This window comes from Salvelinus alpinus, chromosome 5 (genome assembly GCF_045679555.1).
Source record: "Salvelinus alpinus chromosome 5, SLU_Salpinus.1, whole genome shotgun sequence".
NCBI lineage: Eukaryota > Metazoa > Chordata > Actinopteri > Salmoniformes > Salmonidae > Salvelinus > Salvelinus alpinus.
In genome coordinates, this window is record NC_092090.1 from 90944677 (window position 1) to 90971608 (window position 26932).

The 26932-nt window shown below is 44.7% G+C and overlaps 4 protein-coding genes across 7 annotated transcripts in view; 3 read left to right on the top strand and 1 right to left on the bottom strand.

The window, feature by feature from the left end:
• Positions 1-10034, top strand: part of LOC139577193 (drebrin-like protein A) — a 50352-nt gene extending 40318 nt beyond the window's left edge. Inside the window, exons 5-16 of the mRNA XM_071404108.1 lie at positions 2661-2795; positions 3091-3168; positions 3537-3688; positions 3836-3890; positions 3986-4060; positions 4409-4517; positions 4691-5203; positions 5329-5622; positions 7794-7892; positions 8154-8278; positions 8607-8640; positions 8748-10034. Of these exons, the coding sequence (XP_071260209.1) occupies positions 2661-2795; positions 3091-3168; positions 3537-3688; positions 3836-3890; positions 3986-4060; positions 4409-4517; positions 4691-5203; positions 5329-5622; positions 7794-7892; positions 8154-8278; positions 8607-8640; positions 8748-8884 (1806 nt within the window). The 3' untranslated portion in view covers positions 8885-10034. The remainder of the gene's footprint in view (positions 1-2660; positions 2796-3090; positions 3169-3536; positions 3689-3835; positions 3891-3985; positions 4061-4408; positions 4518-4690; positions 5204-5328; positions 5623-7793; positions 7893-8153; positions 8279-8606; positions 8641-8747) is intronic.
• A 4777-nt stretch (positions 10035-14811) lies between these two features.
• hspb11 (heat shock protein, alpha-crystallin-related, b11) lies at positions 14812-16200 on the bottom strand. The gene is made up of 5 exons (XM_071404111.1): positions 16071-16200; positions 15604-15710; positions 15401-15469; positions 15262-15305; positions 14812-15134 (listed from the first exon to the last, which is right to left on the bottom strand). Exons 1-5 carry the CDS (start codon positions 16160-16162, stop codon positions 15045-15047), a joined length of 402 nt encoding a protein of 133 aa, XP_071260212.1. The 5' UTR covers positions 16163-16200; the 3' UTR covers positions 14812-15044.
• A 101-nt stretch (positions 16201-16301) lies between these two features.
• On the top strand, positions 16302-19868 carry smn1 (survival of motor neuron 1, telomeric). The gene is made up of 9 exons (XM_071404109.1): positions 16302-16413; positions 17338-17409; positions 17658-17777; positions 17881-18072; positions 18249-18422; positions 18736-18810; positions 19068-19172; positions 19423-19504; positions 19718-19868. The coding sequence occupies exons 1-8, from the start codon at positions 16366-16368 to the stop codon at positions 19477-19479; spliced, it is 843 nt and encodes a 280-aa protein (XP_071260210.1). The 5' UTR covers positions 16302-16365; the 3' UTR covers positions 19480-19504; positions 19718-19868.
• Positions 19869-26313: 6445 nt separating this feature from the next.
• The window catches only part of rtkna (rhotekin a), a 118873-nt gene continuing 118254 nt past the window's right edge, over positions 26314-26932 (top strand). For 3 of the 4 annotated variants that reach the window (XM_071404113.1, XM_071404114.1, XM_071404118.1), the window contains exon 1: positions 26314-26781. In XM_071404113.1, coding sequence (XP_071260214.1) covers positions 26671-26781 — 111 coding nt within the window. In that variant the 5' untranslated portion in view covers positions 26314-26670. The remainder of the gene's footprint in view (positions 26782-26932) is intronic. The other variant, XM_071404112.1, reaches the window with a different exon arrangement.

A 26932-nucleotide genomic window follows, 5' to 3' on the forward strand; every position in this document is an offset into this window, starting at 1 on the left:
GTGAAGGGGTACGAGGTAGTTGAGGTATGTGCATACTGTATAACTAGGAATAAAGTGGCAGATAGCAAACAGGAGCAGAGAGAACAGTCTAGGACTTAGGTGGCTGGAGTCTTTGACAATTTTTAGGGCCTTCGTCTGACACCGCGTGGTATAGAGATCCTGGATGGAAGGGAGCTCTCCCCCAGTGATGTACTGGGCCGTCCGCACTACCCTCTAGCGCCTTGCGGTCAGATGTCAAGCAGTTGCAATACCAAGTGGTGATGCAGCCAGTCAAGATGCTCTCAATGGTGCAGCTGTATAACTTTTTGAGGATCTGAGGACCCATGCCAAATCTTTTCAGTCTCCTGATGGGGAAGAGGTGTTGTCGTGCACTCTTCACGACTGTGTTGGTGTGTTTGATGTGGACACTGAGGAACTTGAAGCTCTCGACCCGCTCCACTACAGCCCTGTTGATGTGAATGTGGCATGCTCGGCCCTCTGTTTCCTTTAATCAGTCTGATTACCAGGATGCATGTTAACCTGTTTAAAGGTCTTACTCACATCGGCTACGGAGAGTGTGATCACACAGTCATCTGGAACAGCTGGTGCCTCGAGCATGGTTCAGTGTTGCTTGCCTCGAAGAGAGGATAGAAGGCATTTAGCATGTCTAGTAGGCTTGCGTCACTGGGCAACTCGCGCCTGCGTTTCCTTTTGTATTCTGTGATAGTTTGCAAGCCCTGTCACAAGCAACAGAGCCTGTGTAGTAGGATTCGATCTTAGTCCTGTATTGAAGCTTTGCCTGTTTGATGGTTCGTCGGAGGGCGTAGCGTGATTTCTTATAAGCGTCCGGGTTAGTGTCCCGCTCCTTGAAAGCGGTAGCTCTAGCCTTTAGCTCAGTGTGGGAGTTGCCTGTAATCCATGGCTTCTGGTTGGGATATGTACGTACGGTCACTGTGGGGACAACGTCGTCGAAGCCAGTGACTGATGTGGTAAACCCCTCAATGCCATCAAATGAGTCCCGGAACATATTCCAGACTGTGCTAGTGAAACAATCATGTAGTTTAGCATCCTCTTCAGCAGACCACTTCTGTATTGAGCGTGTCACTGGTACTTTTGAGGTTTTGCTTGTAAGCAGGAGGATATGTTCAGATTTGCTAGCGGGAGGGCGCGGGAGGGCTTTGTATGTGTCTCTGTGTGTGGAGTAAAGGTGATCTAGGGTTTTGTTCGCTGCTAGTTGCACAGGTGACATGCTGGTAGAATGGAGGTAAGACGGATAAATGTTTTCTGCATTAAAATCACCGGCCACTAGGAGCGCCGTCTCTGAATGAACATCTTCTTGTTTGCTTATAGCCCTATACAGCTCGTTGAGTGTAGTCTTAGTGCCAGCATCGGTTTGTGGTGGTAAATAAACAGCTAATAAAAATATGGATAAACTCTCTTGGTCGATAGTATGGTTTACAGCTTATCGTGAGGTATTCTAACTCAGACGAGCAGAACCTTTTCTTCTTTTTTTTTGATGAGCAGAACCTTAACTTTGCACACCAGCTGTTGTTAACAAAGAGACACACACCACGTCCTTGAGGTTACCGTTCTGTCCTGACGATTCATATAAAAACCAGCTAGAATATTATCCGTATCCTTCTTCAGCCAAGTTTTCTGAGAAACATAGGATCTTAGTTCTTCAGGTCCCGTTGATAGGATAGTCTCGAACGGAGCTCATCCAGTTTGTTCTCCAGTGGTTGTACATTCATCAATAGAAAAGAGGGTAGAGGCGGATGATTTACTCGCCTCCGTTGTTTCATCGGGGCACCCGCACGTCGACCTCTATATCGCCGTCTCTTTCTGGTCCGGATTGGTCATTGTTGAATATCTGCATCCTGTCTGCTCTTTCCACTTCCCCCTCACCTAATATGCAACAACCGTTTTACTTTCCTTATGCTTTCTGTGAATTCTCTCTTCCTCCCCCCTACACACACTCTCCTGTTTCTACACCTCTCTCTTCCCTCTCCACTCTATCTCTTCCAAACTGATACGTTTCATCCTGTCTTCTCTAGTGTAAGCCAGAGACTCGTTTTGTTCTCTCTGTCCTCATCGCTAAAGCTGTTACACAACTAAGTCCACAGCCAAGAGGAACCCGCCGGGGGGAAAAGCTTTCAAAGAACTACTTCAGAGTGTGTGTGTTTGTGCGTGTGTGTGTGTGTACATATGATTTCAGGGGGTCAGGGGGTAAATGAAAAAGGTGGGAAAATATCCCTTTCTCTCATTTGGAATGCTGGAGCAGAATTCTATCTGAGCGATGAGGTTTCACACATTTTGATACTGTAGCAGCCAATAAAAATGCCATTCTTTCGTCCGGAAAGTTCATGAAAGGTTCAAGTGACATCATGCAAAGTGTCTGTGGCACAGCTGTAGTGTGCAGACCAATTTACAGCTGAAGATTATCCTCGCTTGGAATGTCAAACAATGTTCAGGACCGCAACTTGATTCCCTTCAATAATCTTTCATGCTGACATGTTTCAGAACAAGCTTGTTCATCAGAGCACTGTCTGGGGCAGAGATGAACATGCAGCAACCAACCTGTCACTAGTGTATTATAGACTTGACATCAGATGCCTGTGTAGCAGCTCCCCATTGTACTCACACTCTCACACTCACTCTCACTCACTCGCTCTCTCTCTCAGGAGGCCTATGTGTTTATCAGTGCTGAGAGTAAGGAGGATGTGACAGAGGAGAAGATAGGTGCTGAGCTCAATAAAGTCCGCTCCCCGACAGAGCATGTCAGAAGAAGCAGTCGGTCCAAGGACAAGGAGACAGTGGTGAGTGGTCCCCTTGCAATACCATCTCTATCCACAAGAGGGGGCGCTAACACCTGGACACATCCTGGAACTGTGCTTTTATATTGAGGGTGCCACACATTCAGATTGTCTGTTTTAATCTCTTGTCATAAATTGTACTTTCTGTGTACTTACTGGGTTTTTTTCTCTTCCCAATCACGAGTTAAAAACATCCAAGGCTCCTTGTCAATAGCCTAAGTTACAAACTGTGTGTTCATACAGTGTTGTTCTCCATTAACACTCTCTTTCCTCTGCGTCTGTATCTCTCTGTTGACAGGGCACTAACTACAGGAAGACTAACGCTGCCATGGAGATGAGCCGCGCCAACAGAGACTCCTTCTGGGCACGTGCAGAGGTAGTTTACACAGGCACAGAGTCACCCTCAGGTAGCCTAGTGGTTAGAGCGTTGGGCCAGTAACCGAAAGGTTGCTAGATCGAATACCCGAGCTGACAAGGTAAAAATCTGTCGTTTTGCACAAGGCAGTTAACCCACTGTTCCTAGGCCGTCATTGTAAATAAGAATTTGTTCTTAACTGACTTGCGTAGTTAAATAAAGGTTTAAAAAATATAATAAACTGTCTAAGCTATGAGGGTAATTTTCTAGTAATCCATCAATGTAACAGACTTAGTATTTACCTTCAATGTTCACATCACTTCACATCGTTAACGTTCACATTATCAACTGTTATTAAGTCTTCATCTATTGTGTTCCATCTCTCTCAGCGTGAGGAGGAGCGGAGGAAGGAAGAGGAGAGGAAGCGTGCAGTGGAGGACAGACGACGTTGGGAGAAAGAAAGAGTTTTGAAGGAACAGAAAGAGGCTGACGAGAGGGAGAGGAAGATGAACGAGAAACTACAGATGATCGAAGAGCAGAGGTCAGGACTAGGACACACACACACACTGACTCAAGACTCAAACGATCTCTGACTCAAGGGTATCCTCTTGTGGCCATGTCAGGTATTGAATGTGTCGTCATAATTGGAAAGGCTACATAAGGTCTCTGACATCTCTGTATCTCTCAGGAGAATGCAGGTCCAGCTGGAGGCAGAAGTGAGGAAACAGGAGAAATCTAGATGGGTGAGAGAAATAACCAATTAGTGAGGAAGTTATCGGGCTACTGAAGTGTGTTTGAACTCGTGTGTATGAACTCTGACCTCTGTTGGGTGTGGCAGGAGCTGCAGGAGAGAGAGCATGAGGAGGACATGAGATCTCGCTTCAGACGCAGCGAGTCCATTGAGAAAGCAGCAGTGAGTCTCTCTTACTGACCTCTCTTCTCCATATAAACTCCCATCCTACTCTTCTCTAAACATACTAGTTCCTTACCTGTTGTACCTCTCGCATACGATGTATCCCAATGCTCTGAAATGGCTTCTTCTCCTAGTCTGCTGTCCTTCATCTGCACAGATCTGAAAACACAGGATAGGTCAAAGGAATATGGCCTTTTATAGGAACCTGTCTGCTTCTGTCAAGCCAGTGCAGATGAAGGAAAGGAATGGAGAGGAAGGAGTAGAGGAGGCAGCTCTAGACTATTGAGACATGTAGTTTCCTTTACATCATTCAGTAAAGCATGGTGTGATTCCTCCTCCTACCTGTAGGAGGCAGCAATGCTGGTATCACAGCGCTCCATGAACCCCAGAGAGTTCTTCAGACAGCTGTCATCAGTATCATCCCGTAGCCCATCCAGCCCCGGCTCCCCCCGCACAGGTAAGTCCAGTGTGTGTGTGTTTATAAGCGTTGACAAACCACAAGTGGCTCTACGCAATGTGTGATTAAGCCAGTAACAGTCAATCATGCATGAACCTTAACAACCATTTTCTGCCTGGTTGCAGTGTATTTCTTCATGTTGGTCTTTCTTCCCTCCCTCTCTCTCCACACAGGCAAACCTCCATTAAGGCGGTACCAGCGCAGCCTGACTGACACAGCATTCAACTTTGGGAAATCGGACAGCCCCATCCCCACTTCCCCCCGCAGTCCCACATTGGTCTCACCCTTCTCCCGCTTCCCAACCTCCCCCTTCCACCGCACCATGTCCCCGCCCAGCCCCATCTTCCGCCCAAGCACCTCTCCCCAGAGCCCTCGCGCGCCCCTGGTGTCCCCTCCGAAATCGGCCCTCCACTCTGCCCCACCTGTCTCAGCCCAGGCTACTCTCCCATCACCCAACCCCCAGTTTCAGCTCCAAACCCAGCCCTCTGCCCTCCCAGCCTCTCCAGGCCTCCTCGCCAACATGTCCCCCACCTCCCCTCTAGAGAACCAGCTCCAGGCCCAGTTCCTGCCCCACTCTCCCCAGTCCCAGCCTGAACGCTTCCCCTATCCCCTAGTTTCCCTGAAGCCTGTCTCAGCACCACAGCCTCCTAGTGCCTCTGTGCCAGAGAGTCCACTGCAGCCAACAGGTAGTTCCCCATCATACACACAGCCTACTGTAAAATGACCATTGATGTCTGTCATACCATTATAGTGGGTTCTCAGTTTACCATGGCTGCACTTAAAACAACATTGGTAATGATCTCTCTTCCAGAGCAGTACACAGCTGTACAAGTTGTACTGGTGGAGGAAGATGAAGATGAAGAGGAAGACCAGGCAGAGCCAGAGCCCAGCATTGAGAGTACAGAGCCAAACCCAAATATGGAGAAGGGAGGGGAGGGCTCAGCACAGGATTCAGACCCTACATCAGTGCAGGAGCCTATGGCAGAGGAAGGAGAGGAGGCAAAGGAAGCTGGACAAGAGAAGGGCCAATCCGATTACAGCCAGGTCTCTGCTGAGCCATTCCTGGTCGAGCTTTCAGAAGAGGAGCAGGAGCCAGCAGTAACAGGTATACTTTGTACACTACCGGTCAAAGGTTTGGACACACCTACTCATTCAAGAGTTTTTCTTTACTATTATTCTACAATGTAGAAAATAGTAATAATAAAGACATCAAAACTATGAAATAACGCACGCATATGGAATCATGTAGAAACCAAAAAAAAATATATATTTTATATTTGAGATTCTTCAAATAGCCACCCTTTGCCTTGATGATAGCTTTGCACACTCTTGGCATTCTCTCAACCAGCTTCACCTGGAATGGTTTTCCTTATTTTTTTATATATATTTTTTTTTTTACCCCATTTTCGTGGTATACATTTGGTAGTTAGTCTTGTCTCATCGCTGCAACTCCCATACTTACTCGGGAAAGGCGAAGATCGAGAGCCATGCGTCCTCTGAAACACGACCCAACCAAGCCGCACTGCTTCTTGACACAATTCCCACTTAACCCAGAAGCCAGCCGCATCAATGTGTCGGAAGAAACACCATACACCTGCCGACCGTGTCAGCATGCACTGCGCCCGTACCAACACAGGAGTCGCTAGTGTGCGATGGCCAAGGACATCCCTGCCGGCCAAACCCACCCTTAACCCGAGCGACGCTGGGCCAATTGTGCGCCACCCCATGAGTCTCCCAGTCATGGCCGGCTGCGACAGAGCATGGACTCAAACCCAGAATCTCTAGTGGCACTTCGCCACTCAGGAGGCCCTTGGAATGCTTTTCCAACAGTCTTGAAGGAGTTCCCACATGCTGAGCACTTGTTGGCTACTTTTCCTTTACTCTGCGGTCCGATTCATCCTAAACCATTTCAATTGGGTTGAGGTCGGGTGATTGTGGAGGCCAGGTCATCCATCACTCTCCTTCTTGGTCAAATAGCCAATAGTGTTGGGTCATTGTCCTGTTGAAAAAACAAAATGATAGTCCCACTAAGCCCAAACCAGATGGGATGGCGTATCGCTGAAGAATGCTGTGGTAGCCATGCTGGTTAAGTGTGCCTTGAATTCTAACAAAATCACAGACAGTGTCACCAACAAAGCACCTCCACACCATCACACCTCCTCCTCCAGTCTTTATGTTTGGAAATACACATGCAGAGATCATCCGTTCACCCACACCGCGTCTCACAAAGACACGGCGGTTGGAACCAAAAATCTCCAATTTAGACTCCAGACCAAAGGACAAATTTCTACCGGTCTAATGTCCATTGCTCGTGTTTCTTGGCACAAGCAAGTCTCTTCTTATTATTGGTGACCTTTAGTAGTTGTTTCTTTGGAGCAACTCAACCATGAAGGCCTGATTTTAACGCAGTCTCCTCTGAACAGTTGATGTTGAGATGTGTCTGTTACTTGAACTCTGAAGCATTTATTTGGGCTGCAATTTCTGAGGCTGGTAACTCTAATAAACGTATCCTCTGCAGCAGAGGTAACTCTGGGTCTTCCATTCCTGTGGCGGTCCTCATGAGAGCCAGTTTCATCATAGCGCTTGATGGTTTTTGCGACTGCAAAAAGTTATTGAAATGTTCCGTATTGACTGACCTTCATGTCTTAAAGTAATGATGGACTGTTGTTTCTCTTTGCTTATTTGAGCTGTTCTTGCCATAATATGGACTTGGTCTTTTACCAAATAGGGCTATCTTCTGTATACCCCGCTACCTTGTCACAACACAACTGATTGGCTCAAACGCATTAAGAAGGAAAGAAATTCCACAAATTTACTTTTTACAAGGCATTTGAAATGCATTCCAGATGACTACCTCATGAAGCTGGTTGAGAGAATGGCAAGAGTGTGCAAAGCTGTATTCAAGGCAAAGGGTGGCTGTTTAAAGAATCTCAAATCTCAAATATATTTTGATTTGTTTTAACACTTTTTTTGGTTATTACATGATTCCATATGTGTTATTTTATAGTGTTGATGTCTTCACTATTATTCTACAATGTAGAAAATAGTAAAAATAAAGAAAAACCCTGAATGAGTAGGTGTTCTAAAACTTTTGACCGTTAGTGTATGTTTTTTTGTATCTCGTATAGGCCTGTCCTATTATAAAAAATATAAAATAATTTAACAGGCTAAATACAACAATTGAAAGAGAAGAAGAGTTTTATGTAATGAGAAGGTTGTGGAAAAGTGTGTGACACATCACTGACACAATCTAACCACTGATATGTTATGTTTCAGATGCAGAGGTTATTCTTCAGCTAATCACACAAAAGGTTGTGGTCCCGTCCACCAATGGGGTGACAGACGAGGAGGAGTTGGTGGAACACAATGGTACAGGTATGTTACCCCACTCATCCAGAGAGGTATCCACACTAGCCTACATTACCCAAGTTGCTCTCAAACTGAATGAACCCTTCATGTTGATGAGATAACATAGAATAGACATACCAGAAGCCTACATTGCAATTCCCTATCCTTTTCCAGGAATCCTCTTCCTCGTGGGCTTTTAAATCCATGAAGTCGATTGAAAAGTACACACTTGCTTAACATAGGGTAGGGAACCAAAATCCAACCACTATCATGGTTCCTCTTTTCCAGAGCGATCTATGAGTCCACCTGAAAGGGACCAAGGTACTCCAGAGTTGGCTGTTTGTTTTGATGAAGAGGAGGAGGACTTTGTTGAAGAGAATGAGGTCCAGGAGATTTCAGAGAATGGACAAGAGGTATGGAAACACACAAAGTCATATGTACCCTGCCACCTGCCATCCTATTCACTACTGGGCTTCAAACCCGGTCCTGGAGACCCACATGGTGTGCAGACCTTTGTTCCAGCCCAGTATTAATAAAAAGACTTGATGATTAGTTGATAAGTTATAAAATATGTGTTAGTGCTGGTCTTTCGTTCTCCAGGACCAGGATTGAAAAACACTGACTAATTTAATATGAATGTCATGTCGATGACAACCAGGCGAGGGCTCTGCAATGGGAAAAATAGTGAATTGTGACATTTTCCTCAGACGGGCCATTCATGATTGTTTTTCTCTGTTTCAGGCGTGTGTAAGAGCTCTCTATGACTACCAAGCAGGTCAGTTCTCAGTGTAACCATGGACACACATGCACACCTACACATACACACAGACGCAAACTATGATTCTCTCTGAGTGTTAAACTTGCCTTTCTCTTTTCTCACAGAGGATGAATCAGAGATCTCCTTTGAGCCAGGTGACATCATAAGTGCGGTGGAGACCGTGGACAAGGCCTGGTGGCGGGGCTGCACTAAAGATGGACGCCAGGGACTCTTTCCAGCCAATTACGTGGAGACCATCTAGACACACACACACACACACACACATACACACTCAGGGACTGAACGCTCATTCCCCTACGGTGAAAACACCATAGTATACTTGCTACATATATAGACTCCCTTAGCTTCAATAGACACACAATGAACAAACTTCTCTTGTATTCCATGCTATCATCTGCCCCCATTCCAACTCGCCTGTGTTGTGGTGGAAGACCGTGTCTCCTGTTTTATCCCGTTAGACTCCTAACTGGCAGAAACACACAGTTGAGGTCCACTAAGATGTCTCCTTCGTTCCCTTCACAAGAGGGAGGACTGGGAAAGAGAGGGACCACCAGACGGGATGTCTGCAGGCTCAAAATGAGTCCCTCTACAACTACTATTTTGATGATTGTTACACTAAGCGATACTGTCTGTGTGAATGTGTCATTTCCTTGGTACATTTAACAGTGTTTTCTATGTTAATTAACTGAAACGTAAGGGACTGTCTTTCTTGTTTCTGTACTGGTGGTACTGCATGTGTATATAATCTGTGTTTTATCTAAAGCTTTTTTTATGCAAGCGGAGTGGTATTCCTATAGTACATCTGATGCTAATAGATAGCATTATGTTAATGTCACGTACATTTAAAATGCTACTTGTAACTGTCTTTTTGAAGTGGGAACTTTTTAAAGTTAAAGGTTTGTTTCTACAAGTGTGATGGTTTGAACTCCCTGCATTTACTCCACATTTACAAATAGTACCATTTACAAACATATACTACTCCTAAACATTAGCATATATATATATATTACAGGTCGTGATTGTTTTTGTTATTACATTAAAAGACAAATACTATTTTGAAGTTATATTTCTTTATGAAAATAGCAGAAACACGAAGCAGAAAGTAACTTTATATCATGCATATTATACTATTAAATAAAACTTCTTTTTTTTTTTTACTACAAATGTAAACATTACTTTTTAATCACTTTCAGAACTCTAGAATTAATTTTAGAACATGAATTCTAATTTCATTGAATCCAACTGAATAATACATCCATATGTATTTTTCCTCACAAAAAAAAGCTTTGTACCATTTTAAAGCGTAAAACACTTGTACATTGTACTTCAGCTTGAGATGGATATTTACTCTCAGCTTCATGAGAATAAATATTTTTATATTCTGAAAAGAATTATGGCTATGTACATTGTTGTTTTCTACCAAGTTACATACATTAGTGTCATGTTTCCGCTTTGCATCCCTCGTCTAACACACGTAGTGGACATTTACTTGATTATTGATCAAGTGACAACTTTAAACTTTCCTCATGTTCACTGTCTTCTCCTTTCTCTTCACTTTCATCTTTCCCTCCTCTGGTTTCATATTTACTCTCCCTCTCTTTAAATGACGGGTGGATAAAAAAAAATGTTGCTCTTATTCACGTAACATGGAGTCAGGGACAACAACCTCATACTAACAAATGTATTCTCTTTTTACATATATATTTAACCTTTAAGTAAAAGACATCTACAGTTGAAATCGGAAGTTTACATACACTTAGGTTGGAGTCATTAAAACTCGTTTTTCAACCACTCCACAAATTTCTTGTTAACAAACTATAGTTTTGGCAAGTCGGTTAGGACATCTACTTTGTGCATGACACAAGTAATTTTTCCAACAATTGTTTACAAATGATTTCACTGTATCACAATTCCAGTTGGTCAGAAGTTTACATACACTAAGTTGACTGTGCCTTTAAACAGATTGGAAAAATCCACAAAATTGTCATAGCTTTAGAAGCTTCTGATGGGCTAATTGACATCATTTGAGTCAATTGGAGGTGTACCTGTGGATGTATTTCAAGGCCTACCTTCAAACTCAGTGCCTCTTTGCTTGACATCATGGGAAAATCAAAAGAAATCAGCCAAGACCTCAGGAAACAAATTGTAGATCTCCACAAGTCTGGTTCATCCTTGGGAGCAATTTCCAAACGTCTGAAGGTACCACGTTCATCTGTACAAACAATAGTACGCAAGTATAAACACCATGGGACTACTCAGCCGTCATACCGCTCAGGAAGGAGACGCGTTCTGTCTCCTAGAGATGAACGTACTTTGGTGCGAAAAGTGCAATCCCAGAACAACAGGAAAGGACCATGTGAAGATGCTGGAGGAAATGGGTACAAAAGTATCTATATCCACAGGAAAACGAGTCCTATATCGACATAACCTGAAAGGCCGCTCAGCAAGGAAGAAGCCACTGCTCCAAAACCGGCATAAAAAAGCCAGAATATGGTTTGCAACTGCACATGGGGACAAATATCGTACTTTTTGGAGAAATGTCCTCTGGTCTGATGAAACAAAAATAGAACTGTTTAGCCATAATGACCATTGTTATGTTTGGAGGAAAAAGGGGGAAGCTTGCAAGCCGAAGAACACCATCCCAACCTTGAAGCACGGGGGTGGGGGTGCTTTGCTGCAGGAGGGACTGGTGCACTTCTCAAAATAGATGGCATCATGAGGCAGGAAAATTACGTGGATATATTGAAGCAACATCTCAAGACATCAGTCAGGAAGTTAAAGCTTGGTCGCAAATGGGTCTTCCAAATGGACAATGACCTCAAGCATACTTCCAAAGTTGTGGCAAAATGGCTTAAGGACAACAAAGTCAAGGTCTTGGAGTGGCCATCACAAAGCCCTGACCTCAATCCCATAGCACTGCATCTCAGTGCAAGAGGCGTCACCTCAGTCCCTGATTCAAATCCAGGCTGTATCACACCCGACTGTGATTGGGAGTCCCATAGGGTGGCGCACAATTGGCCGAGCGTCGTCTGGGTTTGGCCGGGGTAGGCCGTCATTGTAAATAAGAATTTGTTCTTAATTGACTTGCCTAGTTAAATAATAAAAATAATAAAAAGCTTTGAAGTGCTGGAATGATTTCAGGTTCAGAACAGATGACTCCTGAATCTCCATCAGGTTGTCTGATTATGCAGTGTCGGTAACATGTTTCTCCATACATTTCTACATGTATCAAATCAATGATTATCTAGATTAGAATATTGCCCTCCAGTACGATTGCCCTAACTTCAGTGCCGATACAAGGCCTTTGTAAAACCAATGATTGTCATCTCTAGTCTGTGAAAACAATTTTAACATTACATTTACATTACATTTAAGTCATTTAGCAGACGCTCTTATCCAGAGCGACTTACAAATTGGTGCATTCACCTTATGATATCCAGTGGAACAACCACTTTACAATAGTGCATCTAACTCTTTTAAGGGGGGGGGGTTAGAAGGATTACTTTATCCTATCCTAGGTATTCCTTAAAGAGGTGGGGTTTCAGGTGTCTCCGGAAGGTGGTGATTGACTCCGCTGACCTGGCGTCGTGAGGGAGTTTGTTCCACCATTGGGGTGCCAGAGCAGCGAACAGTTTTGACTGGGCTGAGCGGGAACTGTACTTCCTCAGAGGTAGGGAGGCGAGCAGGCCAGAGGTGGATGAACGCAGTGCCCTTGTTTGGGTGTAGGGCCTGATCAGAGCCTGAAGGTACGGAGGTGCCGTTCCCCTCACAGCTCCGTAGGCAAGCACCATGGTCTTGTAGCGGATGCGAGCTTCAACTGGAAGCCAGTGGAGAGAGCGGAGGAGCGGGGTGACGTGAGAGAACTTGGGAAAGTTGAACACCAGACGGGCTGCGGCGTTCTGGATGAGTTGTAGGGGTTTAATGGCACAGGCAGGGAGCCCAGCCAACAGCGAGTTGCAGTAATCCAGACGGGAGATGACAAGTGCCTGGATTAGGACCTGCGCCGCTTCCTGCGTGAGGCAGGGTCGTACTCTGCGAATGTTGTAGAGCATGAACCTACAGGAACGGGTCACCGCCTTGATGTTAGTTGAGAACGACAGGGTGTTGTCCAGGATCACGCCAAGGTTCTTAGCACTCTGGGAGGAGGACACAATGGAGTTGTCAACCGTGATGGCGAGATCATGGAACGGGCAGTCCTTCCCCGGGAGGAAGAGCAGCTCCGTCTTGCCGAGGTTCAGCTTGAGGTGGTGATCCGTCATCCACACTGATATGTCTGCCAGACATGCAGAGATGCGATTCACCACCTGGTTATCAGAGGGGGGAAAGGAGAAGATTAATTGTGTGTCGTCTGCATAGCAATGATAGGAGAGACCATGTGAGGATATGACAGAGCCAAGTGACTTGGTGTATAGCAAGAATAGGAGAGGGCCTAGAACAGAGCCCTGGGGGACACCAGTGGTGAGAGCACGTGGTGCGGAGACAGATTCTCGCCACGCCACCTGGTAGGAGCGACCTGTCAGGTAGGACGCAATCCAAGCGTGGGCCGCGCCGGAGATGCCCAGCTCGGAGAGGGTGGAGAGGAGGATCTGATGGTTCACAGTATCAAAGGCAGCCGATAGGTCTAGAAGGATGAGAGCAGAGGAGAGAGAGTTAGCTTTAGCAGTGCGGAGCGCCTCCGTGACACAGAGAAGAGCAGTCTCAGTTGAATGACTAGTCTTGAAACCTGACTGATTTGGATCAAGAAGGTCATTCTGAGAGAGATAGCAGGAGAGCTGGCCAAGGACGGCACGTTCAAGAGTTTTGGAGAGAAAAGAAAGAAGGGATACTGGTCTGTAGTTGTTGACATCGGAGGGATCGAGTGTAGGTTTTTTCAGAAGGGGTGCAACTCTCGCTCTCTTGAAGACGGAAGGGACGTAGCCAGCGGTCAAGGATGAGTTGATGAGCGAGGTGAGGTAAGGGAGAAGGTCTCCGGAAATGGTCTGGAGAAGAGAGGAGGGGATAGGGTCAAGCGGGCAGGTTGTTGGGCGGCCGGCCGTCACAAGACGCGAGATTTCATCTGGAGAGAGAGGGGAGAAAGAGGTCAAAGCACAGGGTAGGGCAGTGTGAGCAGAACCAGCGGTGTCGTTTGACTTAGCAAACGAGGATCGGATGTCGTCGACCTTCTTTTCAAAATGGTTGACGAAGTCATCAGCAGAGAGGGAGGAGGAGGATTCAGGAGGGAGGAGAAGGTGGCAAAGAGCTTCCTAGGGTTAGAGGCAGATGCTTGGAATTTAGAGTGGTAGAAATTGGCTTTAGCAGCAGAGACAGAAGAGGAGAATGTAGAGAGGAGGGAGTGAAAGGATGCCAGGTCCGCAGGGAGGCGAGTTTTCCTCCATTTCCGCTCGGCTGCCCGGAGCCCTGTTCTGTGAGCTCGCAATGAGTCGTCGAGCCACGGAGCAGGAGGGGAGGACCGAGCCGGCCTGGAGGATAGGGGACATAGAGAGTCAAAGGATGCAGAAAGGGAGGAGAGGAGGGTTGAGGAGGCAGAATCAGGAGATAGGTTGGAGAAGGTTTGAGCAGAGGGAAGAGATGATAGGATGGAAGAGGAGAGAGTAGCGGGGGAGAGAGAGCGAAGGTTGGGACGGCGCGATACCATCCGAGTAGGGGCAGTGTGGGAAGTGTTGGATGAGAGCGAGAGGGAAAAGGATACAAGGTAGTGGTCGGAGACTTGGAGGGGAGTTGTGACTGTGTATAAAACCAACAAGGATTTGTTGTCACAATTTATGCAGTATGATGTTTGCCTATAATGATTTGTGAACCCTCTATGTGTGACATTGAATCCTTGCACATAAGCAGATTTTTAATTGCGCAATAATGTAAGATTGGAAAGTGGGCATTATTTCAGCCTGTGGTTTTAAAACACTTTCACTCCACAGGAAGTATGAGATTATTCCCCAATAACACACTGTTTAGTAAACTTAAAATGTCTTCTGAAAATCCATCTTTGGCCAGGCTACCTCTGCAGCACACAAATGCATGAGTGAAGAAAATCCTTAACAATATAGTGGGATGACGGACACACTGATGACACGTCTACAGCAGAAAAACCTTTGAAGTTTGAATACTGCCTTGTTTCACTTCACATCAACTGTCACCATATGCTTTGGATCAAATGCAACTGTTAGCAGATTACAGCAGTAGTCAGATTTATTGAACAAATTGTATTGCAATTTGGATTTGGTGAACAGCTAGAATGAAACAAACTATTAATTGTGCCTCAGGTGATTGTAACATTAAATCCTGTTTCATTACAAAAAAGGTATAAACAACAACAAAATGATGCAATGTAAAACATATTAGATATTCAGACAAACTCCTTAATAAGTAGAGCTGTACATTATGAGAAGGTACTATATATTTCATCACTCTACACTGACCCTGTGTACCGAGACAAAATGGTCATATCCAGAGGTAACGATGAAGCGCAAGTGTGTTGCAGTCGTTCCATTTAGCTGTAAAGAGAAAAAAAGAGTAGTTCAAACCACTCAAAGTCACGTGTATATACAGTATATGCCATTTGCAGACACTTTGTAGTACCATGTAGAACATTATGTAGATTAGAGTAGGAAGTCAACTCACTGGAAAATCATTTGTTTGAAGATGCCCCTCTGTGTGTTCAAATTCTGAAACAAGATGCAATGAAGATTACAATACTGCTTTGAAAGGCAGACTTCATTTGCTTTGAGGCACTGTGGATCCGTAGAGTGGCTTTGCTTACCTTTTTCTGAAATAGCTTCAAAGTCAGTAGCATCATCTGAGATGCTCTTCTCAATTTTAAGAGTCTTAACTGAAAGACAATGAGAACAAAATAACGGATACATTTCAAGCAACACGATCAAACTGTAGTAACTAAACATACACCAATACTTAAGTCTAGACAGTGTGCCATTTGATACGTTAACTTTTGACCTTGTTTCATACCATTATAACAGTGCATTGTCACAAGGGCAATTTTCATAGATTCAGCGAAGCGGATTATGAACTCCTGTGGAAACATTCCAGTGGACATCCAAAATGTTTCAGTGTTCCTGAGAAGAGAGAAAGTGACGTATCAAGGTATGGTGTGGCATGGGGCTGCTGGCTGTGCGTTACTGACTGGTGTAACATGACATTGTATAGCAACAGGATGTTGGCTTTGTGTGGAAATATTGTTGGGTGTCTGTACAAGACTGATAACGTTAGCTCGCTAGCTCTTCTCACGCTACCATAGCTAGTAGCTTTTTATCTTGATTTTAACAACAACGCATGTAGCTAGCTACTCTGCAATACAGGAAGTTTAGGTTAGTTTAGCTATCTATCTAACGTTAGCTAACAGCATAACGTTAACAGATAGGCACAGAGGTTCTAAATTAAATGTTAAAAAGAGTAAATAAATAAACCTGTCTCACCCGTCAATAATGTTTTCTGGAGGATGATTCTCATCACTGGACGCAGCCAAGACAATCTGAGCACCCAAAGAACCTAAAGCATGATCTATCATCGTTTTGGCCAACAAATCACGACTTGCAAGCAAATCTAGCTAGGTAAACAAAAGTCTTATTTCGTTCCCAAGCCAACGTGCTAACAATTTTTGTCGCAGTTTTTCTACGTCATCATTATTTATGAACGTCAGCCAGCGACGCACGTTGCTTCAGTAGCTAGGGACTATCAAAGCTGTGAGAGCAGCCATATTTCTGCGTATTCATGGCACATGGGTGTAAAGATGTGCTTTTTGCTCGTGGAGCTGCACAAGTAAGTTATCAATTATGTAGCTACTCAGTCAGTACATAATTAGCTAAGTGCGTAGATTGGTTTGCTAGTTGTTTGCTGATTGGCTAGATACCAACTAGCTAACATTAGCTAGTTAATAGCTAGCTATTGGGTCTAAACCTGGCACCAGAGCAGTGTTGGGGAGTATTGAACTAGCTAACGTTATATCGAGTTAAACTTGTAATTTAACTACGTTTTGCAGTAGCTTGGTGGTAGTTTAACTAAATTCAAATCTTGGAACAGTAGTGTTTTCAGTAGTGTAATTACTTTTTTGATATGATAATGTTTCACACATTAGTTTGGATGTAGTGAACTACTTTTTTAAATGAATATTAGTTAGCTAAGTAAACACTTTTTTTTAATGGGAGCTTTAGTGTAGATTAAGTTCCAATTTTAAGTAATTGGCATCTTGATACTTCGTTCACCATAGAATGGAGTTTAGTCCGCTTGAATATTGGTAAACAATATTTTCAGAGTATCCTCCACAACACTGCACCAGAGTTTCAGTGAAGGGTTAGTTATCATAATCATTGTTAGTGGTAACAAGGCAGTTTGCCAGCAGATATGCCAGCATCAGTCACTCAAGTCTGATGACCCATTCCCAAAACAGTTTCAATTAGATATCTGGTTAGCAGGGATCTAGGCAAGTGACTGACATTAGATAAACAATTATCAGCTGGCCATGTTGTATGATTAGATGCTAGTTAGCCTGGCCAGTTGGTTATCTAACTATGACCCATTTATTATGTATGAATATAGAGCAGTGCCAGTGCATCACGACTGGCTAGATGGAATCTTGGATAGCTGGCTTTAGCTGTCTTGCTAGTAGATAAATAGAAAGCATTTGCTATGTAAAAGTTACTTAGATGGTCGATTGCTCTTAAACTAATTTTCTTATTTTCCCAGAGTGACGATTCAGACATTTGGGATGACACTGCACTGATAAAGGCCTACGACAAAGCAGTTGCATCATTTAAGGTGCCTTTACAGTGTTATAACTTTGTTTGCCACCTCATTGACAGTATTCTGCAAATAAAACAAGTTATTTTCCTCTTTGTTAGAATGGTTTTGATACTTAGGTTGAGAACCATGCATGTACAGCTACAGTGTGTTGTAGACATGTCTCCTAAAGCAGCAACTCAGAAAAGTGTCCTTGAAAATGTTCTATTATCCCTCTGTCATGCTCACATTTTGATTATTTTTAAACTATTGATCGTGACTGTCAGACTGCCCTGAAAGGTGAGGAGGACACACAAAGCTCAGAGAGAGACAACCCTGGAAAGAAACGAAAAAACAACAGAAACAACCGCAGCAGAAAGAGAAGCAATGCTCCTCTGGATAAAGCGGTAGGTGGTACGTTATAAGAACACAACAACCCATTAAAAATGATCTGTTAACTGTTCCTTTAATGGGTCTAGTCTAACAGTTATACAACGTGTTGTGTTGCAGTGGCGAGTCGGAGACCCCTGCTGTGCCTACTGGTCTAAAGATGGCAATTTGTACGCTGCCACGATCTCATCCATAGAAGAGCAGAGGGGCACCTGTATAGTTGTGTTCACACACTATGGGAACGAGGAGGAGCAGAACCTATGTGACCTTCTGATAGAGAGCTCAGAGGTAGATGAGGAAGCCCCCAGTAAGGTACGTTTAGGCTGTTTGTGAGGATGATCGCTGCATTCACCATACTGTTTTACTGCACGTGAACTAGATCAGGCTGGTTCCACCAGGCTAGTGGACCACCATTTATGTATTCAGCCCCTTGAACACATCTGACTGGAAACATTTTGTCAGTGTTCGTGTCTCTTTCTGTAATGCAGGTTAAAGAAGCAGAGTCTTCTACAGAGGAGAGCGACAGGTCGTCCGCCCCACACCCTCACAGTCATGTGCCACGCTCTAAACCCAAATTCAAATCCCCTAAAGGACCTCCAATGTCGGGTCCAGGCTTTCCTGGCTTTCCCCCAGGTCCCCCTCCAATGCCTGGCTTCAGAATGGTAAGCAGATCCTAATTGTAGGTTGTCAGTCACTATTCGTCCATGCATTTTATCTTACATTTTTTGATATGTGGTTGTCTTACCCAGACACCAGTTGAATGCTAAGTGACTGAAATGTAAATGTAAGAATACATTACTCCAAGGAAATAAAAGACCTAACAAATGATGGAATTTAGGTGAATTTTGTTATCATTTGGAAGTTGCTAAAGATGCCGAGCTGGGAATTTAAATATAAAACCCCTGTAAGTGATAATGGAATGAATCCTTTGACAATGGAGTGTGCTGCACATTGAAGTTGTTGTTCTGTCTACAGGGAAACTCAAGGCGACCTGGGGCCTCCAGGCCCGCCCCTCCAGGATGGCCTCCTATGATGCCCTGTGGGCCACCGGTAAGATGGAGTGCAGAAATATTTTCTCTGGTGCAGAGCTAAGTCCCTGCTTCCACCTTTCCCACTGTTTCTCCACTTGCCTGTCTCCCACTCTGATCTTCCTTACAGTCTGAATAAAGAGTTAAACTCCCTCTCGACTGTTTAGTGTTGCTGATAGAGAACACACATGGAGCTTACTGAGCAGTGTTTTGTTAGGACATTTATCTCTGCAACGTTACGATAGATTCCCTCGTCTGAACGTGTTTTGTCTCTGTCAGATGATCCCTCCCCCTCCCCCCATGAGTCCAGACGGAGATGATGAGGCTCTGGGCAGTATGCTGCTCGCCTGGTACATGAGTGGTTACCACACTGGATACTACCTGGTACAGTTACATCCCCTTCGCATCCTGTCTTGCATACTGTTGATAGGTTTATTACATCAAAGCAATTCCTGTTTAATACACATTGTGGCTTCTATGTGTGTACATTAGGTTGCATTCACGTTCCGACAAAATCTGGGACGTGATTGGATCACGTGTGATGATTGATCGGACATTAATTTTGAAATCAATACCAGGAGTAAACTGGTTCTTCAATGCAAAAGGAACTGTTTTAATAGTTTGTCTCTTACAGGGTTTGAAACAAGGCCGCAACGAAGCTGCGTCTGGAAGGAAGACTCGCCACAAGTGAGAAAGGGGACTTCTGTCCTTACCAGGTAAATAAACAGTAATTTGCTGTGCTTAGTCATGTACTAAACTGATTTACTACCTGCTAGGAATGAATTCCATTGAATTCTTTCTTGACTGACTTATATGAGCCTCAGATGTTTAGATACTACAGAATAAATTCTTCCTCTATAATTGTTGCCATTTTTAACAAACCGTCAACTTACATCTTTAAAACATTTGTTCTCTGCTGTGTGTCCTAGGTGTGTGTCTCCATCCCAGATGAAGAGGACGGGAGTGTTGTTAATTACATGTAACGTGTGAATGCATTCCTGTTTCAAAACTATGAAACACTTTGGAGGCATGTTTTGTATTCTTTGTAAATAAAACAAATAAAGGCTGTTTTAGCTCACATTTTAATGTTACCTTTAATCTGTTCGATACCTGTGAATATTCAACTAGTTGAGGTCACAAATACATAAGGAAAACTAAGATGGTTATATTTACACGGGTGTTGATAAGATGCTTGCAAGATGCACCTTAGATATTGTAACAGTTCTTCCCCAGTAGATGGCAGGCTATTCCTGTACACACATTCAAGTACAGTGAAATTACTTGATGGATGTTAAAATATTTGTTTAAAAGTTTCTACTTTCTACACCATATTCAATCATGTCAATTGATCATCTAAAGGTCAAATTATGAGCATTTTGAAAGACTTTCAATGGTGGCCAACAAAATACCTGTGGTATACGGTCTAATATACCACGGCTGTCACCCAATCAGCATTTAGCGCTTGAACCACCCAGTCTATAATTTGAATCTAACTTTACAGTATGTCCTCTGCTGAGACTGAAAACTCACATATTTATATTTTTCTTTATCCTCTTTAACCCTTGATACCCACAAGTCCTTTCACATCATTAAAGGGTCATTACTTATCTACAGTAGTTATATAAACTGGGTGGTTTGAGCCTGAATGCTGATTGGCTGACAGCCGTGGTATATCTGACTGTATACCACAGGTATGACAAAACATGTATTTTTACTGTTCTAATTACGTTGGTAACCAGTTCATAATACCAATAAGGCACCTCAGGGTTTGTGGTATATGGCCAATATACCACGGCTAAGTGCTGTGTCCAGCCACTCTGTATTGCGTTGTGCTTAAGAACGGCCCTTAGCCGTGGTATATTGGCCATATACCACACCCCCTTGGGCCTTGCTTAAATATCCCAAAAGGACTAATCCACAATCCAATTGAATGGTTGGAGTCATATTATAAAGAAGGGCATTTACAACATACACGTGCAGTGTATAGTATAAAAAAGCCATATGTAATTATAGTGAGCAGAGTGTGATACTGGCTGTAATATTCCCCCTCTGGGGGCCGTATGGGAGCACTGCCATACCAGTGGTATATGCTCACTCCCCTGTGGGTGTCTGTCTCTGTCTCTCCTCCTTCCTCTCCCCTGTGGGTGTCTGTCTCTGTCTCTCCTCCTTCCTCTCCCCTGTGGGTGTCTGTCTCTGTCTCTCCTCCTTCCTCTCCCCTGTGGGTGTCTGTCTCTGTCTCTCCTCCTTCCTCTCCCCTGTGGGTGTCTGTCTCTGTCTCTCCTCCTTCCTCTCCCCTGTGGGTGTCTATCTCTGTCTCTCCTCCTTCCTCTCCGGTGTGGGTGCATGTGTGAGAGAGACAGAGAAATGATTCTGTGTTTGTGATGACAGAGGACTATTTTACACTATGCCATCATGTCCCAGCTGTTCTCCAGGCATTGCTCTCGCAGCTATGAGATGGTCTCTTTGTATGTGTTCTGTCACTGACATTTTGCACCCGTTGTGCCACTGTTTGCCACTGTGTTTGACTCTCAGCAGTATTTGCTGTTTGTAGTGTTTATGCGGGTGCAATGCATGTATGTGATAGAGAGAGAGGAGGAGGCAATTGCTAAGAGAATTTCCTCTTTGGCCCATCAGAGAACAGAGGAATCACAAAGTCAGACAATCTGGGGTGGAGCAATGATGACATGGCGGGGAATCTCAGAGCTAGGGTTGGACCATGCCTTGCCTCCAAGTTCTAGGCCCAGAGTCAAGCATAGCAGAGCCGTCCCCAAGGGGTCTGCCCCAGCAAGGAGTTCAAAGAGGGTCAGCCCCAGCAAGGAGTTCAAAGAGGGTCTGCCCCAGCAAGGAGTTCAAAGAGGGTCTGCCCCAGCAAGGAGTTCAAAGAGGGTCTGCCCCAGCAAGGAGTTCAAAGAGGGTCTGCCCCAGCAAGGAGTTCAAAGAGGGTCAGCCCCAGCAAGGAGTTCAAAGAGGGTCAGCCCCAGCAAGGAGTTTAAAGAGGGTCAGCTCCAGCAAGGAGTTTAAAGAGGGTCAGCTCCAGCTTGGGAGTTTAAAGAGGGTCAGTCCCAGCTTGGGAGTTTAAAGAGGGTCAGCTCCAGCTTGGGAGTTTAAAGAGGGTCAGCTCCAGCTTGGGGGTTTAAAGAGGGTCAGCTCCAGCTTGGGAGTTTAGAGAGGGTTAGCCCCAGCTTGGGAGTTTAAAGAGGGTCAGTCCCAGCTTGGAAGTTTAAAGAGGGTCAGCCCCAGCTTGGGAGTTTAAAGAGGGTCAGCCCCAGCTTGGGAGTTTTAAGAGGGTCAGCTCCAGCTTGGGAGTTTAAAAAGGGTCAGCCCCAGCTTGGGAGTTTTAAGAGGGTCAGCCCCAGCTTGGGAACGCATCGTCCCCTCTATGATTTTCTATCCCTTTCGACCACAGAGGCATGTGACATGTAAACATAATTTGTTTCACATAGACACTCTGAAATGGATATATCCAAGTGAAGCAACAGTGAAGCCACAGTGCACATGTGTTCCAATGCCTATGGCTATTAGCTAAACCTCTATTCCAAAAAAGCTGCTCTGAAATGAGAGACTGGAGGGTAAGAGTTACACCAACTCCATGACACACCATATTCATCCTCATTAGAAGACACAGACACTCATGCAAAATCTAGACAAACAATTTATGACACAGACAGTGAGAGACAATCTTGTGTCGTGCAAAAACTAGACACAAAGTTATGGAACATTTTGTTGTGTGGCTAACATGCCTCTCCTTCATTTAGTTTACCCCACATAAAATATTTGGACAGAAAAACAGACCTATATAATATGTGACAAAAGACAAATGTCACTTCTAAAGTGACAAATACAGCATGTGTTTAACATAGGCCTAATGTATCTTCTATAAGTGGCAGGCAGACAGACAAACAAGTCTTCGGTTAACAAGGCTCTTTACAGTTAAGACAATCCGTTTGCCGATTTAATAGAGAGAAGACGCTTAACCATGTGCTCATAAAGGCATCAGATGTATAAAACATTTACAGTATGAAATATTGTGCTTGTGTATTGTTAAAAAATAAAACCAGGGCTCATATTTTTTATTTTTTTATTTTTGTTGTTGTATTTTGTATTTATTATGGATCCTCATTAGTTCCTGCCAAGGCAGCAGCTACTCTTCCTAGAGTTTATTATGGATCCCCATTAGTTCCTGCCAAGGCAGCAGCTACTCTTCCTGGAGTCCAGCAAAGTTAAGGCAGTTATACCATTTTTAAAACATTACAATATATTCATTACAGAATTCACAACACGCTAAGTGTGTGCCCTCAGGCCCCTACTCCACTACCACATCTACAGCTCAAAATCAATGTGTACGTGTGTGTATAGTGCATATGTTATCATGTGTGCAGTGGCGGTTCTAGCTTGTATGGCTCCCTGGGCGAACCCCCCCTTCAGCAGCCCCCCCCCCCAAAAAACAATAAGACTCATAAATATAAAAAAATAAGTAGCAAAGACAAATAGGGAAAAAATGATTTTGATTTGGCGCTCACGCATCAATGCATTACCCATCCCCCAACACTGTCAACCAAGAGTCAAGACTAAACCAGTTCACCTTGGTGGTTTATATTATTCTTAACGATTTCACACAAACCAGAAAAAAATGCAGAAACATGTCTGTGAAACTATATATTAACAGTATTATGAATTAATTGTGGTTTATTTGGTAGCATTTCCTAGTGTGACTGATTTTACTAATTGCATTAGTACTGTACAAAGTTAGAGGTGCGCTATTTGATAGATTCCCCCGCTCCCCCTACCTCGGGCTTCCAGTGGGGAGACCTGAGGTCAACCTATCCCCGCCCTCCCCTGGCAAGATGCCGCCCTGGGTGGCTGCCCATGTCGCCTATACCTAAATCCGCCACTGCATGTGTGTGTATGCATGTGTCTGTGCCTATGTTTGTGTTGCTTCACAGTCCCTGCTGTTCCATAAGGTGTATTTTTACCTGCTTTTTAAATCTGATTCACTGCTTGCATCAGTTACCTGATGTGGAAATAGAGTTCCATGTAGTCATGGCTCTATGTAGTACTGTGCCCTTCCCAAAATCTGTTATGGACTTGGGGATTGTGACGAGACCTCTGCTGGCATGTCTTGTGGGGTATGTATGGGTGTCTGAGCTGTGTGCTAGTAGTTTAAACAGACAGCTCGGTACATTCAGCTTAACAACACCTCTTACAAAAACATGTATTGATGAAGTCAATCTCTCCTCCACATTGAGCCATGAGAGATTGACACGCATGTCATTAATGTTAGCTCTCTGTGTACTTTTAAGGGCCAGCCGTGCTGCCCTGTCCTGAGCCAACTGCAATTTTCCCAAGTCCCTCTTTGTGGCACATGACCACACTACTGAACAATAGTCTAGATGCGACAAAACCAGGGCCTGTAGGACCTGCCTTGTTGATAGTGTTGTGAGGATGGCCCTTTAGGCATATGGCGTGCCTAGTTCAGAGGGCTGGTCAGGAGACTGAAGGCAGTTTGCATCCGAGAGGGCAGCCAGGTCTGACATTTACAGCTTGGCAAGACTAAACTGCCCCTCCCCCCTTTCAAATGAAATTTGAGGCACACAGCCTATTAGACAGCAGAAACTTTAAACTCTCATGGCTGAAAACTCAATTTAGTAAAATGAACTGATTCTCTGGATTGAGACCATTAGAATAATGAGGACCGAATAGCTAATACCAGCGATAAGTCTTCAGCGAGACCTATCCGAGACAGACAACCTTTGACCTTTCAGATTCCAGTCTCAGCAGGCCTAGTACAGTCCACATGACTCATTGCAGGGAGGGTTTCTGATACACATTCCTTGATCTTCATGAGCCATTACAGGTGGTCATAAATTAAACATAGCGCCTTGCCCACCAGCCTGTGGCCTCTCAACCATGGAACCCAGGCTGGTGCCCCTACGGACATGATCTCTGTCACCCTTACCTACCTTACCCACACAGGCAACAACCATCAGCATCACTCCAATAGAACTGATTGCGGTGAGGGGGAAGGGAGTGATGGGAGAGGTAGGCCTTGCAGGAGGATTTGTTTGGATGCTCCATTAGTTTAGGTATAAAACTTTATATGTCATATTCACTCTCTTCAAGAGCCGTCCATTATCTTTTTCAATTATAGTTGATACCCAAAACACACATCCTGCAGCCTCATGCTTTCCTGTCTGTCTGTATATGATATGAGCAACACAGTAGAGTCCAGGCCTCTCCAACCCTGTTCCTGGAGAGCTACCGTCCTGTAGGTTTTCGCTCCAACCCTGTTCCTGGAGAGCTACCGTCCTGTAGGTTTTCGCTCCAACCCTGTTCCTGGAGAGCTACCGTCCTGTAGGTTTTCGCTCCAACCCTGTTCCTGGAGAGCTACCGTCCTGTAGGTTTTTGCTCCAACCCTGTTCCTGGAGAGCTACCGTCCTGTAGGTTTTTGCTCCAACCCTGTTCCTGGAGAGCTACCGTCCTGTAGGTTTTTGCTCCAACCCTGTTCCTGGAGAGCTACCGTCCTGTAGGTTTTTGCTCCAACCCTGTTCCTGGAGAGCTACCGTCCTGTAGGTTTTTGCTCCAACCCTGTTCCTGGAGAGCTACCGTCCTGTAGGTTTTTGCTCCAACCCTGTTCCTGGAGAGCTACCGTCCTGTAGGTTTTTGCTCCAACCCTGTTCCTGGAGAGCTACCGTCCTGTAGGTTTTTGCTCCAACCCTGTTCCTGGAGAGCTACCGTCCTGTATGTTTTTGGTCCAACCCTGTTCCTGGAGAGCTACCGTCCTGTATGTTTTTGCTCCAACCCTGTTCCTGGAGAGCTACCGTCCTGTATGTTTTTGCTCCAACCCTGTTCCTGGAGAGCTACCGTCCTGTAGGTTTTTGCTCCAACCCTGTTCCTGGAGAGCTACCGTCCTGTATGTTTTTGCTCCAACCCTGTTCCTGGAGAGCTACCGTCCTGTAGGTTTTCGCTTCAACTCTAATCTATCGCACCTAATTCTAATAATTAGCTGGTTGATAAACTGAATCAGGGTTGGAGCAAAAACCTACAGGAGGGTAGCTCTCCAGGAACAGGGTTGGAGCAAAAACCTACAGGACGGTAGCTCTCCAGGAACAGGATTGGAGAACCCTGCGTAGACACATCTATCCAGACAGAAACCTATTTGCCCCATCTGGTCCATGACACCTACCTAAATGTACACCCCCTCATCCTACTTGTCTTCTCTTTTGCCTATGAATAATCTGTTACCAGAATCAGTAGCAGCACCAACAGTAGACTGATGTCATTTTTCTACAGTAGCTAGGCTGTACAGTCAGTAGGCAGGCAGGTTGTCCCCATTCACTGTGCCCTAGCAATGTCTAGTGGAGGTGATCTGCTTTGTGACTCAACCAGAAGAAACACGCCTCTGTCATTTCTCTGGTGTTTGTTCAGTTGCAGTCCCTCCCTCCAACCGTACCGTGCCCGGCTCTACACAATCATAGCCTACCAACCAACCAACCAACCAACCAGGAGCAGTACAAAGCCAAATCACTGCCTACACACAGCGCTATACGAGAGACCGCCCGTAGAGGTCTGAACTGGGATAGTGGAAAAGTTACGTCGCTCACCACAGCAGTGTCACACAATAGTGGGCACACCGGGGAATTTATAGCAGTCTAGGAAAGATGCTGGAACGGAAGGAGCCTGTAAACGTTAATATATGAATAGTTTGTTCTTTGCGGTTGAGAAATAATTGTAAGAGTGAGTTGACATAATTGTGTCCTTTCGATAAATGTTGCAATAGCTGCGCACCTGGATAAGCTACTTTGAAAAGGATCTTCACACTAGCGCTCTACCAATACGACGTTTCAAACAGCAAGGTCATTTTGATTAGCACCAGAAGTTTGCAATGTTTTGCCGAAATCAAACAACAAGAGCCACGATTGCCCGGGGTTCAGCCCTTGAAATGGAGATACGGAGAGGAAAATTCAGACGAAGTGTTTTCTTGGACACTTTACAGGTAATTGAGGTTTTTCTTTATTGCCACCACGATGTCCTTCTCAGTATGTGGTTTTCGAGGACAAGCGTATGGGGTTTGGTTTACTTTCACTGGTCGTTCCGCCATGTATCAAAGCGCAATGATTTCGCCCAGTGGCGTAGCGCAGTTTCGC

Coding starts and splice junctions, on each gene's coding strand:
- hspb11 (XM_071404111.1), bottom strand. CDS start 16,162: ATGATAGATCATGCTTTAGGTTCTTTGGGTGCTCAGATTGTCTTGGCT. Junction 15,711..16,070: donor CCAGAAAACATTATTGACGG/GTGAGACAGGTT, acceptor CTCTCTTCTCAG/GAACACTGAAACATTTTGGA. Junction 15,135..15,261: donor TTCAAACAAATGATTTTCCA/GTGAGTTGACTT, acceptor TTCTCTTTACAG/CTAAATGGAACGACTGCAAC.
- smn1 (XM_071404109.1), top strand. CDS start 16,366: ATGGCACATGGGTGTAAAGATGTGCTTTTTGCTCGTGGAGCTGCACAA. Junction 16,414..17,337: donor TTGCTCGTGGAGCTGCACAA/GTAAGTTATCAA, acceptor TTATTTTCCCAG/AGTGACGATTCAGACATTTG. Junction 18,811..19,067: donor TGATGCCCTGTGGGCCACCG/GTAAGATGGAGT, acceptor TGTCTCTGTCAG/ATGATCCCTCCCCCTCCCCC.